Here is a 15,916-nt window from a genome sequence, read left to right on the forward strand (position 1 = left end):
CCAGCAGAGAGATCAGCATCACCCCCCCCAGGCCTAGAGCAGACCACCACACCAGCCTTGAATAACCCCAGTCCCTCTCTCTCTCTCTCTATCTCTCTCTCTCTATCTCTCTCTCTCCCTCCCTCCCTCCCTCCCTCTCTCAATGCCAGTCTGTGTCTGGTACAACGAGGCCTCACTCCTGTCTCTGGAATCTCGAGTTTTAGTTATTAACGAGGTAAGACTTTTTAAACCCATCCAAATAATACCTTTACCTATTTACCTACATAGAATAACAACATACAACATTAGCCTTTAGAAGTGTGCAGTCTTTATTAGTTACGTTATAAGTCAAATCAAGCACCAATCAATCAATCAGTCCGAACGGTCTTCATGTCTGCAAACTGCAAAGAAGTTTGTTCACAGATGCAGAAGCTGGAGATGAGAAAGCGAAAACGTCATGCAAAAAATCAGATTTATTCTGTGTAGCCTGAGATTCCAATATGCGCGCCACGATGGCATCTCTCGAGTGGTTTGGATTGTTCACAGAACAAAGTCTGATTTGGACTTTTTCGGAGCACGCGCCGTGTGACATAATGAACTCCGCCGCGAGCGGCGCTGCGGTTTTTTCACTGGCAGACCACAGAACCGAGAGCGAGCGGCTGCGCACTCCCTCTTCTGCGCGAGCGAACGGAACCGCTACGAGATCGGCCTCGACGTCCACTGGCAGTCGGTCCTCGCGCCTTGTTCCGGAGCACGGAAGTGGGGCCAGTAAATGGACAGCGGGACATTGTCCTGCCCCGGTTCGGGGTAAACGTGTGGGAAGACCACGAGACAGCGCGAGGGCAGCTGTTCACTCCGATGGTGCTGAAACCGGCGCGTTTCGATCGCGCGGGGCGGATGCGGTCTGGAAAATCCAGGAGCGGATTAAATATCCAGGCACGCGGCGACCGCTGCGGTTACGCTGCCTCCACACCGACTCGCCGCGGATCGTTTCGGTGAAGCGCGAGCTCTCCTCCGGTAGCGTGAAAGGGGAGGCGAGGCGACGGAGCACCGCGCGGAGTGAAGCCCTGTGGAGCTGCGACAGGAACAGCGTCGGGAAGCGCGTGGGCTGCGTGCCTTTCTAGGGAGAAGGCTGCTTGCGACGAGAGCGCGACCAGTATCACACCACAAAGAGAGCGAGAAACAGCCAGAAGATGCACGCCGAACCAGCGGCCGCGCGTGCGGCCCAGGCCACGAGCCCCGAGCCTGTGACACAGCAGGATGAGGCCCTGCAGCAGGAGATCGAGAGACTGCGCGAGGAAAACGGAGACCTCAAGGTTTGTTTACGAAACACTGGGTGCAGCATCCGGCCTCGCATTAGTTCAGTCTGTCTTCCAGGCCTAAAGCTTTTCTAGAATAAAGATGTGATGGTGTATTAATGTAAAGCGGGAGGGTGCAGGGCATCCTCGACATGGTGTGCTAAGCAGCTCGAGCCTCGTCTTGTTCTTAGTCTTCCATTAATGGGTTGTTGTACCCAAAGGTGTCTAAAACGCAGTGACGAGTTACTTCCCCGCTTCTGCAGAACGAGATGGACGAGATGCGCGCGGAGATGGACGAGATGCGCGACACGTTTTACGAGGAAGACACCTGCCAGCTGCACGAGATGCGACGCGATCTGGAGCGCGCGAACAAAAACTGCCGCATTCTCCAGTACCGGCTGCGAAAGGCCGAACGTAAGCGCATGCGCTATGCGCAAACCGGAGAGATTGACGAAGAGCTGCTGCGGAGTCTGGAGCAAGACCTGAAGGTGAGTATGCAACCCACGCGAGGGCCTTAGCGGGTTTCACGCGCCCACTCGGAGTAAGCGTCGGTGCTTTGACGTGTGTGGCAGGTCGCGAAGGACGTGTCGGTTAGGCTTCACCACGAGCTGATGAACGTGGAAGAGAAGCGGACAAAGACGGAAGAGGAGAACGAAAGACTGAGACAGAATCTCATCGAGGTGGAGGTCACCAAGCAGGCTCTGCAAAACGAGCTGGATAAAGCTAAAGAGGTACACACACACTCACACACACACACACACACACACACACACACACACACTCACACACACACACACACACACACACACACTCACACACACACACACACACACACACACACACTCACACACACACACACACACTCACACACACACACACACACACACTCACACACACACACACACACACTCACACACACACACACACACTCACACACACACACACACACACACACATTTTACAACTTGATTCCTTTGCACTGCTGTCTCCACATAGTCTCACAGGAGAAGAGGCAGTAAGGATGGACAGAAGAGTGAGAGGAAGATGACTCAGACGCCCAGCGAAGTGAGTACACATACAAACACACACACACTACCTCACAGAGCAGCCTCTACGCTACCTCACAGAGCAGCCTCTACGCTACCTCACAGAGCAGCCTCTACGCTACCACACAGAGCAGCCTCTACGCTACCACACAGAGTAGCCTCTACGCTCTCTCACAGAGCAGCCTCTACGCTACCTCACAGAGCAGCCTCTACGCTACCTCACAGAGCAGCATCTACGCTACCACACAGAGTAGCCTCTACGCCATCTCACAGAGCAGCCTCTACGCTACCACACAGAGTAGCCTCTACGCTACCTCACAGAGTAGCCTCTACACTCCCTCACAGAGCAGCCTCTACGCTACCACACAGAGTAGCCTCTACGCTACCTCACAGAGTAGCCTCTACGCTCCCTCACAGAGCAGCCTCTACGCTACCACACAGAGCAGCCGCTACGCTAGTCTAGTGTAGAGTAGTTATTAGATGAATTTCCTTAAATTAAATACACAGGTCAAATGTTCAGTACAGAGTAACATATGAGTTTTAATGAGGTATATTTTCAGTTCTGGATAAGCACTGATAACGCAGGACAGTGATGCATTTATTATTATACTGGCAGGGTGGGATAAATGACCGTAGATTATATTAGCCAATGACGTCATCAGCTCAAAGGAGAAGAAGAAACTCCAGCAAGAAGTGAGCACGACGTCTGTAGGCGGGGCCACAACAGACCTGGCAGTATGATGTCACAGTCTATAGGCGGGGCCACAACAGAGAGTCTGGCTGCAGGATGTCACAGTCTTTCGTCAAAGATTAACCCGTTGCTTTTACGCCGGGTTCTGCGTAAGTAAATAAAGCTGGCTGCTGTTTGCAGGAGGACCAGGAGGATCTGAAGTGTCAGTTGTCCTTCATTAAGGAGGAGGCTACGCTAATGAGGAAGAAGATGGCCAAGATTGACAAGGAGAAGGACCGCCTTGAGCAGGAACTGCAGAAGTACCGCTCCTTCTACGGTGATTTGGACAGCCCCCACCCCAAGGGCGAGGCCGGTGGCCCGCCCACCACACGTGAGTCTGAGCTCAAGCTCCGCCTCCGGTTGGTGGAGGAGGAGGCCAACATCCTGGGCCGCAAGATCGTGGAGCTGGAGGTGGAGAACCGCGGCCTGAGGGCGGAGCTCGACGACATGAGAGGCGAGGAGCCGTCGTGCGCAGGCGTGGCCGGGGCGGCAGGGGGCGGGGCCAGAGAGCAGGGGGTGGAGCTGTCCGAGCTACGGCAGCAGCTGCAGCTGGTGGAGGACGAGGCGGAGCTCTTGCGGCGGAACCTGGCGGACGTGGAGGAGCAGAACCGGAGGGTGACGGGCGAGCTGAACAAGCTCCGCTTCAAAGAGGGCTCGCGGCACGGCGTGGGCGGGGCGGGGGGTGGGGCGGGGGGCGGGGCAGGGGGCGGGGCGGAGGCGCTGCAGGAGGAGCTGAAGGCGGCCCGCCTGCAGGTCAACGAGCTGAGCGGGAAGGTGATGCAGCTCCAGTACGAGAACCGCGTGCTGCTGTCCAACATGCAGCGCTACGAGCTGGCCTCGCCCCTGGGGCCGGCCTCGCACCTGGGGCCGGCCTCGCACCTGGGGCCGGCCTCCCGTGACAGCGATGCTGAGAGTGACGCCGGGGGAGGGGCTCGCAGGGGCAGCGATGACGACTCCTCCGCTTCGCGCCTCCCCCCCCACCGCAAGCGCGAGGGTCCCGTGGGCGGCGAGAGCGACTCGGACGAGGCGCCCGGGGCCCGTGGCCCGACCCCGACCCGCCCGCTGTACACGCCCGACGCCGGGCGCCTCCTCGCCCGCTCTGTGCGCGACCGCCAGCAGATGATCGACATCCAGGCGGAGGCGGAGCGGCTGGGGCGCACCATCGACCGCCTGGTCGCTGACACCAGCGCCATCATCGCCGAGGCGCGCGTGTTCGTGGCCAACGGCGACCTGCTGGGCCGCGGGGACGAGGACGAGGACGGCGGAAGGATCCGTGAACATGAGCTGCTCCACCGCATCAACGCCCAGATGAAGGCCTTCCAGAAAGAGCTGCAGAGCTTTATAGAGCGCCTGGAACTGCCCAGACAGGAGGAGAGACGCTCCGAGGAACCGCTGTCTGTGAGTCCTGCCTGAGAGAGAGCTTGCGCCGTGTGTGCATGTGAGATAGAGAGACAGAGGAGGTATGAATGTGGCTTTACTGGAGTGTGAGCGGCGGTGTGAAAGACAGCAGGGCGTGAGAGCGTAACAGGGTGTGTTTGTTTGAAGCGTGTACAACTTGTCAGCATTTTCTGCAATTACTATTAATTACTAATTAGCAAGTACTAAGATATTCCTGCCACGACTTTGTGGCCTCAGAGAACTGACAGATCTGAGATGAGAAAACCAATGTTTAAAAACCGTAAAAGGAAACCTAATATTTAGAGAACCGATACCGAAGCCAAATATTCTAGTGTTGCCAGTCAACAGGGCTTTGTTCATATTGCACTGCAGATACTACGCTAACAGCCGCTCACTAGAGCCGCTCACTAGAGCCGCTCACTAGAGCCGCTCACTAGAGCACCCATTGTGTTTTCCCTGTGACGTGTGGCTGACCATGGTTCTCTTCCCCTGGCTCTGTCCCTCTGCACCCCATGTGTTTTTTGGACGCACGCCTCTTAACCCTGCTGTTTACTAGATGTTCCAGCCCATCATCTTACTCATCCTCATCCTCGTTCTGTTCTCCTCTCTCTCCTACGCCACCATCTTTAAACTTGTTTTCCTCTTCACCCTCTTCTTCGTCCTGTGAGTTCCGCCCATTCCGCCATTAACATAGCCCCGCCCCCTTTGTTTTGTTTTGTTTTGTTTGTTTGTTTGTTTGTCGATGTCGTGTGCGTTCGCCATGGTTGCAGATGTACAGGAAGCTCACTTTCCCAGCACAGCCAGCCGTGTCTCTCTCAAGCAAACAGGACTACAGTACCCACAATGCACACACTCCCCAGGACTCTTCTGTATGGCTGCCATTGGACTACCCAGACCACGCGCTTGTGTTTTTTTTTTTTTTGCCTTTGAGGACTACGGCTACGGAACAGAACACCTTTGAGGACTACACGCGCATGTATTCTGTAGCCTAAATGTAACAAAAAGTGGATTTGGCAATTACATGTATGCTTGCCACCGGGGACTACATTACCCAGCGCACATCTGTCCTGGAGGTCTCTACCAACATCTACCAAGCATATGGGCCCTTGCACCAACGCTAAGAGTGACTGTTTGAAGATTTCCCTCAGTGCCCAAGACTGGGTTAACCCCACTACTCCAGAGGTGAGTAAACAAACAGTAAACAGATTAACAACACCTCAAGGATTTGGACTAGATTCAGTCCAAACGGGCTGAGTCAGGGTGTCTAACTACAGCCCAACCAATTTTAGCCCCAGCACACCTGGCCCTAATGTTCAGACACTGAGCTTTCAGTACTGGATCAGATGTGTTGGGTCAGTGTTGGAGCTGATCTCTGCAGTATTGGATCAGATGTGTTGGCTCAGTGTTGGAGCTGAACCCTGCAGTACTGGATCAGGTGTATTGGGTCAGTGTTGGAGCTGAACCCTGCAGTACTGGATCAGGTGTGTTGGGTCAGTGTTGGAGCTGAACCCTGCAGTACTGGATCAGGTGTGTTGGCTCAGTGTTGGAGCTGAACCCTGCAGTACTGGATCAGGTGTGTTGGCTCAGTGTTGGAGCTGAACCCTGCAGTACTGGATCAGGTGTGTTGGCTCAGTGTTGGAGCTGAACCCTGCAGTACTGGATCAGGTGTGTTGGCTCAGTGTTGGAGCTGAACCCTGCAGTACTGGATCAGGTGTGTTGGGTCAGTGTTGGAGCTGAACCCTGCAGTACTGGATCAGGTGTGTTGGCTCAGTGTTGGAGCTGAACCCTGCAGTACTGGATCAGGTGTGTTGGCTCAGTGTTGGAGCTGAACCCTGCAGTACTGGATCAGGTGTGTTGGCTCAGTGTTGGAGCTGAACCCTGCAGTACTGGATCAGGTGTGTTGGGTCAGTGTTGGAGCTGAACCCTGCAGTACTGGATCAGGTGTGTTGGGTCAGTGTTGGAGCTGAACCCTGCAGTACTGGATCAGGTGTGTTGGGTCAGTGTTGGAGCTGAACCCTGCAGTACTGGATCAGGTGTGTTGGGTCAGTGTTGGAGCTGAACCCTGCAGTACTGGATCAGGTGTGTTGGCTCAGTGTTGGAGCTGAACCCTGCAGTACTGGATCAGGTGTGTTGGCTCAGTGTTGGAGCTGAACCCTGCAGTACTGGATCAGGTGTGTTGGCTCAGTGTTGGAGCTGAACCCTGCAGTACTGGATCAGGTGTGTTGGCTCAGTGTTGGAGCTGAACCCTGCAGTAGTGGATCAGGTGTGTTGGGTCAGTGTTGGAGCTGAACCCTGCAGTACTGGATCAGGTGTGTTGGGTCAGTGTTGGTGCTGAACTCTTCAGGACGGCTGATAGTCTGTCCTGCCACTGCACAGCAAACCAACCTGGTGCTGAAACAAGTGCAACACTTGCGAACCCTTCACGGCTCACAGCACCAGAGATGAACAGATTTGCTAAACTAATTTAAAGTTCCAGTTGTAATAAATCCAAGAAATTGTTTTACCTACGTCAGCTTCTGTGTAATCCTTCATCTTACAGGTGACAAACAGCAGTTGTAAAATGCATTAGGAGTCAAACTAATCATAGTGTACTGTAGGCAGACATAACGCATACACTTACCGCTAACTTTTATCATGCATTTATTTATTAACAACAACCTGTACGTTTGTAGGCAATTAGTGACTGGACACCATCCACATCCTGCATGTCCTGCATGAGTGGTGTTAGAGAGACTGTCCACTCGTCTACGTCCTGCACAGTGTGTGTTAGAGAGACTGTCCCCTTGTCTACATCCTGCACAGGTGGTGTTAGAGAGACTGTCCCCTTGTCTACATCCTGCACAGTTTGTGTTAGAGAGACTGTCCCCCGTCTACTTCCTGTTCGGGTGGCATTAGAGAGACTGTTCCCCCACCTAAGTCCTGCACGGTTTGCTAAGGAAACTGTTAAAGAGAAAAAAGAGACCAGAACCACAGAAACGCGTCTGTCTTCTGACAGTGTATTAGTGTGTAGATGTACATTACACGCAAGTCAAAACCAGTCGCACGAAGAACACAACAGCTCCACATCCTTCCCACCTCCCTGCCTCTGGGAGGGGCCTGTGTGTAGGAGGGGCCGGCCTGTAGACCTGGTGAGGAACGGAGTGGAGTCGAAACTGGATAGGGAATAACCCGGAAGCAGATCTAGAATGCACGCAAAGGATAAAAAACACACGCGTTGACGATGACTGCAGGATCAAGAAGATGTTTGTGATGAAGTGACTGATGAAGGTCAGTCCCTGTGTATGTTCGGGCCAGAGCACGGCAGATCAACACCCACCTTCATCTGAAACGTTAGCCGTGCGCCATCAGCTCGCTAATCTCGTAGATAGGACCTTTAATTAATGACCTCGCGGCTTAATTCATCAGTAGACACCTAGAAAACCTGAAATAACGTGGCATTGGTGCTGGTGGTATCTGGGTAATTATCCCTCAGCATCTGTGAATAGCCTCCTGTAGTCTGACTCTGTGGCGTCATTCTGCACCCCTGCTGCTTGGCTGGACATTAGATAGCCGGCTGGCTCGTTAGTGTGCTGGCACAAGGCAAACATTCTTCAAGGGCACCTTTGCTCCACCGGCCTGGCACCTGTCCGAGGGAAACCCGCTTGCCCTGCCTTGCCCTTCCCCACCCCGCCCTGCCTCGGTCCTCTGCTGCTGGGAGCGACCGCCGGTCTTCCTTGTGACGCGGTTGGGTGCGGTGTGGGCGGCAAGAATGTCACAGCTCAGTGTGCACATACTCAGCCCCTCTGTGCATGAGTGTAGGTGGTCCCTAGTGCTTAAAACCATATCTTGAATGATGTAGAAACAGTCATAGAGATGGATGACCCCGTGGGGCGTGGCAGGCGTTGGAAGGCCCTGGTCTGCGTGTGTGCCAGGCTCTCTTCCCTCCCAGAGCCAGGGCACAGGTGTTCCCAGCACCTGACCGAGACTCCATACCGTCTGGGCAGACGGCAGGTACTGGGGTAACTACAGCTCGGATCGCTGCTAGCTCTCAGGGGCTTCCATCGCAGGTCTGTGGGGAAGGGAGACGTTCTCACAGCTCCTCAAGGGCCAGTAATGTTCCCAGAGAGACAGCCAAGAACTGGCTTGTGTTTACAGCCGAGGGCTGGCTTGTGTTTACTTGTTGGTGGCCTATTTGGCAACACGTCTGTATGTGTGTGTTTCATCATGCCTTTAGCGACTGCTTTTATTCAGTAGTGGTAAATAATATGTCCGTGCCGACAAGGTCTTATTTTTACACGTGTTGCTTGGCAGCTAAAAATCAAAAATAGAGATGCGCGAGCATTCCGGTACATGCCCGAGAGCGCACGTTGCAGCCGGCCACTGTTTGGTTTACCTCGCGACCAAGACACGGCAACGTGGAGCGCTGCAGCAGGAGCCGAGCCGAGCCGAGCGTGAAGTGAATGGAAGAGAATGCGGCGCGGCTCGTTTGCGCTCTGCTGTTCCCTCGGGCCCTGCCGACAGAGAGACGCTTTGTGTCGGTCATCTATTTGGGTCAGGGGTCAATGCTCGAGAGGAAGGGGAGGTGGGGTCACGTGAGGTACGCCTGGTGGTTTTTTTTGGGTCTAACGATCGAGGGTCACACTCATTTGAAACTAATGCAAGCGTGAAGGGCCGAACCAACTCCGCTAACGGGCATCCCGAGAAAAGACGCGTGAACCTCTAAACGCCGGCTGGCGGCCATGTGTGGCCCAGCTGTGGCACGGCCAAGGTAATCACACCTGCGCGCACTGTCACGAGCTCAAAATCTGCCAAGCCCCCAAACCAGAGCAGCAACAGCGCCGCGCCGCAGGGGCGAGCTAATATAAGACCGCCAAACAGCCGTGCAAACACTTTCCTGCTGCCTTTGTAACTCTAACCCAGGGACGCCAGTGACGACAGCCGCTCACACGGGGACGGCAAGTGGCGGAATAAATCTGACATGATGACACCGGACACCGGGCTGGGCGACGCCGCGGGTGAAATAGCAGGAGGCGCTATAAAGTCGGGGCCCCCTCTCTGTGCAGGAGTTGTTTACCCTGAAGAGGGGCCCTGCACCGGCGCACGGGGTGGGACACGGGACGGCTTTAGAATCCAATCCGCGCGACGCGTACGTCACAGAGGGGGAACTGGAAGAGGGCTCACGCGCCGGTAGAGCGACCGGAGCTGCTGCCCGAGGCGGCACCGAGAGGAGCACCGCGCGCCGACCATTTCTCCAGCCACGGACTAAAACCTGCGCCCGTGTTTCCCGGAGACCAGCGCACCGGAGCTTTCAAACGGTGAGGGGCGTGATGTAGGTAACGGAACCGAATGCAGTCGCTGCGTTTTTAACGTGTTAAAGGAGAAAGCGATCCGTCCAGAACCGATTACTCCACCACCTGCTGTCTGAGGAATGAACGAAGATTTCATCATTACGGGACGCGGCTCGTGCTTCGCGAGGAGCCTGGCGCATGTTGCAGATGATCGATGCTTTTCTACGAGCTCGTAAGCGTGTCGTTTGCGTCGGCCGTGTGTGAGAGCAGGCTAAAAACGTCATTCACCTCCTTTTGTCTCTTGCGCGCACACGTGAATTTGCGTGGCTGGGTTACAGAGGCGAGTATATATAACTCGGTTCTTACGTCACATGGTCGTACGTTCGGGCGCGTTCGCGAGACACGGGGACATTCGGGTGTCGTGTTTCTTAACGGTGGGGGGGGAAAAAATCCGTCTTTAATTCAGCGATAGCGCGTGCACGCTCATAAATCTGAACCGCCTCGTGCACTAAGTGTTGGCGGATGAGACGATGCGCGGCCGTCAGGGTCGAAGATTTAGAGCGCGCGAGGCCCTCGTGTCCCACATGCGGGTGAAAGAAACGAAGAGCGTGTTGTGCACGCATCCCGGTAATTAGAGCGTGCCTAATGAAGACCCTCACCGGTAGGCATGCGCTGATTGATGACTCGGGTTTGAAGGATGGGAATGCGCTTGTAGTGGGTCAGGTGCGTGAGGCAGGGATACTTTCCTAGGATCCAGCATGGAAAGCTGCAGGAGAATTTCCATGCTGGGACACGGGTGGGGTGGGGTGGGGTGGGGGTGTGTCTATGTTGTCTATAGCTCCAACACTTATTTCCTGGCTTATATGTAATTGAACATGTGTGTGTGTGTGTGTGTGTGTGTGTGTGTGTGTGTGTGATGGGAATATGCAGAATTTGCATGTGCCTTCAATGTTTTGTATTCTTGTGAATATTTTAGACTGTTGACAGTCTCTATCTCTCTCTCTCTCTCTCTCTCTCTCTCTCTGCTCCACCTTGCCAGACCTTTAAGCGATCTTTTGGAAACCCAGCGGTAGAGTCGACAACACAAGTACTCTGAGTGGAGGAAGGGTTGTTAGTGATGGCAGCGCTGGATCTTCACTGTGGGGTGGAGGACGTGCACGGAGCATGTGCGTGGGCCGGCGGGCGCGTGGACCCGCTGGACAGCTTCGACTCCGAGATGCAGGAGTGGGAGGAGCAACTACAGGACGTGCAGAGGAAGATAGAGGAAGTAAGACACGTCCCACGCCGTCCAGCACTAAGAAACACCACCCAACACAAACACGTCCAGCACTGTCCAGCGCTAACAAACACCAGGAAGCACTAACAAACCATAACAAACACCACCTAACAGTAACACACATACCAGGAAATTTTAACCAACACTATTAGACACCAGCAACAGCAAGAGAAAAACCAGCAAACAAAAACAGAAACATAAACACCAGATAGCGACCAATAACCAGAACAGAAGCCAGAAGAGTTGTTTAAATGATTAACATGGTCAAACATAATTAACCAGTGACTTAACACCTAGTGAACCCTGAGCAAGAAAACAAATGCATTACACAAGGCACACATTCATCTGCATAAACTCGCATACAAGCTGCACTGTAGCAGGAACTGCACATGCTCAGTAGCGACCCACTCATCAGCCTCGCTGCTGCTGCTGTCGTCATGGTTACTCACGGGAAGACTGCTGATTGGCTGATTGAGGTTTGACCCCCTACTGAAAGTGGTAGCGTTTGTTTCTCTCTCAGTGGTGGGCGGAGTTTGTGTGTGTTTATGTGGCTAAGAATAGCCTCCACCAAATTCATACACACACACAGTTCTATCTCAGTGGTTGGCAGAGTGTGTGTGTGTGTGTGTGTGTGTGTGTGTGTGTGTGTGTGTGTGTGTGTGTGTGTGTGTGTGTGTGTGTGTGTGTGTAAGAATAGCTCCCTAGTTTTCATACACACATTGCCATGACAGATGTTAACAAGCTTATTAAACTCATAGTGACCAGACAAACAGACTACACACACACACACACACACACACACACACACACACACACAGACGGAAAGATAATACTAATGACCCTAATGGTGTTGGAATGGACGGTCATTCTCTCTCGCGCTGCGTTAGTGGGAGAGCTTGTGTAACATGTTCACACCAAGCTCAGCGTTCCTGGGCTGGATTCATTCCGTGACCTTTGGGAAAACAACCCAGAGGAGCTGTTTGCGCTGGGTAGCATGTGTGCTCATGTATCCAGGCTCCGCCCCCAGCATGATTGACATCTCCTCTCGCTCTCTCTGTGTCTCCGTGCTGCAGTTGTATAAAGAGGTGAAAGCTCGCAGAGGAGCCAGTGAGTACGCGCTGGTCTCAAACCACGCCCACCTGGACTTCACCCTGCTCCCCGTGGATGCCGCCGGCGGTTACCACGGCCCAAACCGTTGCTATAGCGCTGGTGGCGAGGTCGGTTCGGTTCGACTGTGCGGTGAGGGGAGAGGCGATCTTCTGGCGTGGCACGCCAATGCCGTTAATCACCATGGCGATCATATTAACGGCACATGCGATTCCGAAGCTGGCTGCCATCACGACGGCTTCCTTTGCCCTATGAGCCGTGATGTCACCTTGAACATTCTGAACGGATACCTGGGTCAGGGAGAGGACGCTACACAGAGACGCCGCAGTCCTGGAGCTCCACACACGGTGGGCGGATTTCTGAATCTCCTTCATCCTCATGTGCACGCGCTGTGGAAGCCAGCTTGGTCTGTCGATTTACACTCTCTCTCTCTCTCTCTCTCTCTCTCTCTCGCTCTCTCTCAGGTCATGCAGAGTGTTCGCTGCCGTCACGATGGTGCTATACTGGGCCCTGTCCCTGGCAGGTGTGCGGTGTTACCGGGACGTCCTCTCTACACGTTGCATGCTCTCAGCTGTAGTGTTGTTACAGGTTACTTAACCAGTTCTCCTTTGTGATTGGCTGGTTGGCTTTATGTCTGCCACAGAATCGGCGATGTTTTGGCGGGTGAGTTTGAGGAAAACAGGAAGAACGGAGGCTTCGGTCCAGATGGAGCTCGTTATATGAGCTGGAAGGACGCCAGCTGTCCCAAAGAAGCCCCGCCTGAGAGACCGGCCAGCAAACTCAGACAGAGAGATGTAGCCCCGCCCATCCACATCCCCACTCGCTCCACCCACTTCCCAGAGTTGCCGCAGCAGCCGGACAGGAAGTGCTCGCTGGTGGACTGGAAGTGTGGCAGCCCCTCGGTGTTGCGTAAGTTCGGCGCCATGCTTCAGGAGAACGAGGGGAAGACCCTGATCGAGGACGGCACGGTTACCATGGTGATCTCGGCGGATCCCTCGAAGGCCCCCGCCACGCCTGTCTGCCAGCGCAAGCTCGGCGCCGGCCGGGTGTCTGCGCACGTGCCTGGACAGAAGTGCCCCCAGGACCCCGAGGTGTGGACTGCAGGCGTCGAGACCAGCCAGGAGCCTCGGGCAGTCGCTGGCTCCAGAACCATGCTTCAGAGCACAGGGGAACACAGGGGCCTCCCTAGAAAACCCCCAGTGAGCCCTGCACCGAGAGCAGGCGTCCAGACCGGGCTGTGGGGCCCCCAGGGCCTGGAGCGCCTGGCAGAGTGCATGACGGTGGACAGGACCCTGACTGCCTGTGCTGGGTCACAGTACCAGGGGAAGGGTCAGGATAGTAGAGGCCTGTGGGACAGCGTGAAAAGGGAGGAGCAGGGAACTGCAGCGTACAGTGTACAGCAGGTACACACACACACACACACACACACACACACACACCATATGTGTATGCAGGAATATCTTTGACTTGCTTCTCCCAGCATACATGTATGTTTTGAACTGAAGTGTTTTTATGATCAAGTAAAGCCAAATTATCACAGAATTTACAGCAAATTACAGGGAGGTTACGGCATTTATACACACATCAGCACAAAACAATCAAGCACACGCAGGTGAAACACTCTTGCTCTCTCTTTGGTTGTTCTAGAACTGCCGTGAACCGTCTCCCGTCCAAGGCAGAAGAAGTTTCTCTCGACCTGCTCGACCAGCCAATCAGCGCCCTCCGTCCCGATGGGCTAGCCACACCCCCACGGCTAAGATCTCCACACCCTCCGGTCCCCAGTTCCACCCACCCAGCCCTGCACATAAAGCCAAGCAGTCATTCAGTAACTACAGCCTGTACACAGAAACTGTCATCATGTGACCAGGGACAGAACAGTGCGGGTCCTCCAGAATGGACAGAACGATGCGCGTTCACCTTTGACCTTTTCTAAATGGATCATCTTTCCGGCCTCCGCCTCTAACCCCCCTTTGACCCTTTGTTTTGTGAAGTGTGTTCTGCAGGGGTGATCCACGACCTCTAACACATTTAGAACTGCGTGTGTGTAAATACTGGGGTGTTGTAAAGACTGTGTGTAAATACTGTGCCTGTGTAAATACCGACTGCTCCGAGTGGACAGTGAAACTCGCATCCTTAGGTGGCCTGACGCACCTTTCTCTCATCACTTTGCCCATTTCCACTTCTTTCTATCATTCTCATGTCATGTTTTTTTTTCATCATGGTACTTTATGCTGGGATATCTCCCCCCCCCCCTTCCGTGTTCTCGAGGGCGTCCTGCATCGGGTGCCTGCCGTGTGGTGAACATGGCGCCTAATGCAGCTGTGTGTGTTACGTGTGCACTGATCCTGTCGAACCCGCACCGTGGTGTTGGAGATGTGCCGAGTGAGTTGTGCCGTGCTTGTTACGCAACGTTTTGTAGAAATCTTCTGGGTGGCTTCAAGCCGGAGCTTGGCGGTGAGTCTCGCCGGGAGCTCCGAGCGTCTCCCGGAGCGACGTGCCTCAGGTTCAGGACTCCTGTACTCTGCTGCCTTTCTTTAGTACCGTGCCTGGTTTTGCTCTGAAGGCAGGAACGTGTGTTCACACTCTGGAGTTCCTGGTTCATCTTTCTTAAGCTCTTTCTCGTCACTCACTCTCTTACTCATACACACACACACACACACACACACACACACACACACACACACACTGCCGTTTCCTGTGTGCATGGACACCAACACAGTGCACGATGCACGGTTCCTCACGATACAGTTGTGGAAAGAGCCATGAAGCCAGAAACTTCAGAGTCTGTAGTAAAGTCTTACGTGTCTTAACCCGCCTAAAGTCCTACGACCGCGGGACAGTGGGGTAGCGGGACGGGCAAGACAGGCAGCCATTACGGTGTGGGGACATGCAGTAGGCGGAGCTTGTCACGTTCAGTACCTGAGCCACTCTGTTCTACCGCTGCCGTCTTGTGGGAGGGTCTTTCGCGGGGGTCTGGGATGGGACGTCTAGTCTCTGTACAGCACGACACGGAATAAGGACGTGATGCATTTTGCCAGCAGATTCTCGAACCATGTCTGCCGCTGTCATTACTACTATAATGTGTTGTTTCCATTTTCTCTCTAATAAATGCTTTCAAGTGCTTGGACAGCTTTGACCAATAAACACCCTGAAGGTTTGGTCTTTCTCTTTATTTTCACCTCTTTAATCCAGCTGTTTTTTTCTCTCACGAGAATTGATTTGTTTTCTTGTTTCGTCTGAAATATCCTCATGACATTTAAGAACTCGGCCACATCCCCAGTCTCGTAAAGCAGAACTGTGCTGTTTCTCGCCCCCTGCTCTCCCCGCGGTTGGCGATCTCCCCGTCAGATGGCAACTCTGCTCTTTGGACTTAGCTCAGCGCTTTCAGAACCAGCGGGGCGTCTGTTCCAAGCCCACAGGCTCCTGCTGACTAATAACACCCTCTCCTTCCCAGCATGCCTCTCTCTGAGGCTCTCCAACCTGCTCTGCTATGTCACATTCAGGCTCAAAATAGCAAGTGCCATGTTGTTTTGGTGCCAGACGTCTTAGCCCGACAGCAAAGGACAGGATATATATATATATATATATATATATATATATATATATATATATATATATATAAAAGACACTGGAAAAAGTCCCACGTAGTACATGACATTTCTTGAGAAAGGGACAGAAGTCCTTAATTACACTGGAACTGTAGGAGGTGAATTAGATGATGATGATGATGATATCTGATATTTTCGCTCCAGAGGGTTTTAAGGTGCCGCTTCTCTTTCCTTGTGTTGTGTAGCTTCTCTGCTAGCATATCGACA

At 53.8% G+C, this 15,916-nt stretch overlaps 2 protein-coding genes across 4 annotated transcripts; both read left to right on the forward strand.

Moving 5' to 3' along the window:
• Window positions 1–464: 464 nt before the first annotated feature.
• LOC113590874 (protein SOGA3-like) lies at window positions 465–5,567 on the forward strand. Its single transcript, XM_035521281.1, has 6 exons — window positions 465–1,295; window positions 1,541–1,765; window positions 1,850–2,008; window positions 2,274–2,342; window positions 3,195–4,451; window positions 5,008–5,567. The coding sequence occupies exons 1-6, from the start codon at window positions 1,173–1,175 to the stop codon at window positions 5,116–5,118; spliced, it is 1,944 nt and encodes a 647-aa protein (XP_035377174.1). The 5' UTR covers window positions 465–1,172; the 3' UTR covers window positions 5,119–5,567.
• A 3,930-nt stretch (window positions 5,568–9,497) lies between these two features.
• LOC113590879 lies at window positions 9,498–15,273 on the forward strand. Of its 3 annotated transcripts, none has more exons than XM_027031206.2 (6): window positions 9,498–9,745; window positions 10,758–10,985; window positions 12,068–12,448; window positions 12,566–12,624; window positions 12,745–13,504; window positions 13,749–15,273. In XM_027031206.2, the coding sequence occupies exons 2-6, from the start codon at window positions 10,836–10,838 to the stop codon at window positions 13,962–13,964; spliced, it is 1,566 nt and encodes a 521-aa protein (XP_026887007.2). In that variant the 5' UTR covers window positions 9,498–9,745; window positions 10,758–10,835; the 3' UTR covers window positions 13,965–15,273. The 3 variants fall into 3 exon arrangements, with proteins under 3 accessions (XP_026887007.2, XP_026887009.2, XP_026887011.2); XM_027031208.2 differs by lacking the exon at window positions 9,498–9,745 and adding an exon at window positions 10,240–10,441; XM_027031210.2 differs by lacking the exon at window positions 9,498–9,745 and adding an exon at window positions 10,240–10,379.
• Window positions 15,274–15,916: the final 643 nt, after the last annotated feature.

The sequence above is a fragment of the Electrophorus electricus genome, chromosome 22, assembly GCF_013358815.1.
Source record: "Electrophorus electricus isolate fEleEle1 chromosome 22, fEleEle1.pri, whole genome shotgun sequence".
Lineage (NCBI taxonomy): Eukaryota > Metazoa > Chordata > Actinopteri > Gymnotiformes > Gymnotidae > Electrophorus > Electrophorus electricus.

What these genes read in the sequence shown, in the direction of transcription:
- LOC113590874 (XM_035521281.1), top strand. Translation starts at nt 1,173, where the DNA reads ATGCACGCCGAACCAGCGGCCGCGCGTGCGGCCCAGGCCACGAGCCCC. An exon ending in AGGAAAACGGAGACCTCAAG is followed by an intron (nt 1,296 to 1,540) that starts GTTTGTTTACGA and finishes CCGCTTCTGCAG; the next exon opens with AACGAGATGGACGAGATGCG. An exon ending in GCTCCGAGGAACCGCTGTCT is followed by an intron (nt 4,452 to 5,007) that starts GTGAGTCCTGCC and finishes GCTGTTTACTAG; the next exon opens with ATGTTCCAGCCCATCATCTT.
- LOC113590879 (XM_027031206.2), top strand. Translation starts at nt 10,836, where the DNA reads ATGGCAGCGCTGGATCTTCACTGTGGGGTGGAGGACGTGCACGGAGCA. An exon ending in TGCAGAGGAAGATAGAGGAA is followed by an intron (nt 10,986 to 12,067) that starts GTAAGACACGTC and finishes TCCGTGCTGCAG; the next exon opens with TTGTATAAAGAGGTGAAAGC. An exon ending in CAGCGTACAGTGTACAGCAG is followed by an intron (nt 13,505 to 13,748) that starts GTACACACACAC and finishes TGGTTGTTCTAG; the next exon opens with AACTGCCGTGAACCGTCTCC.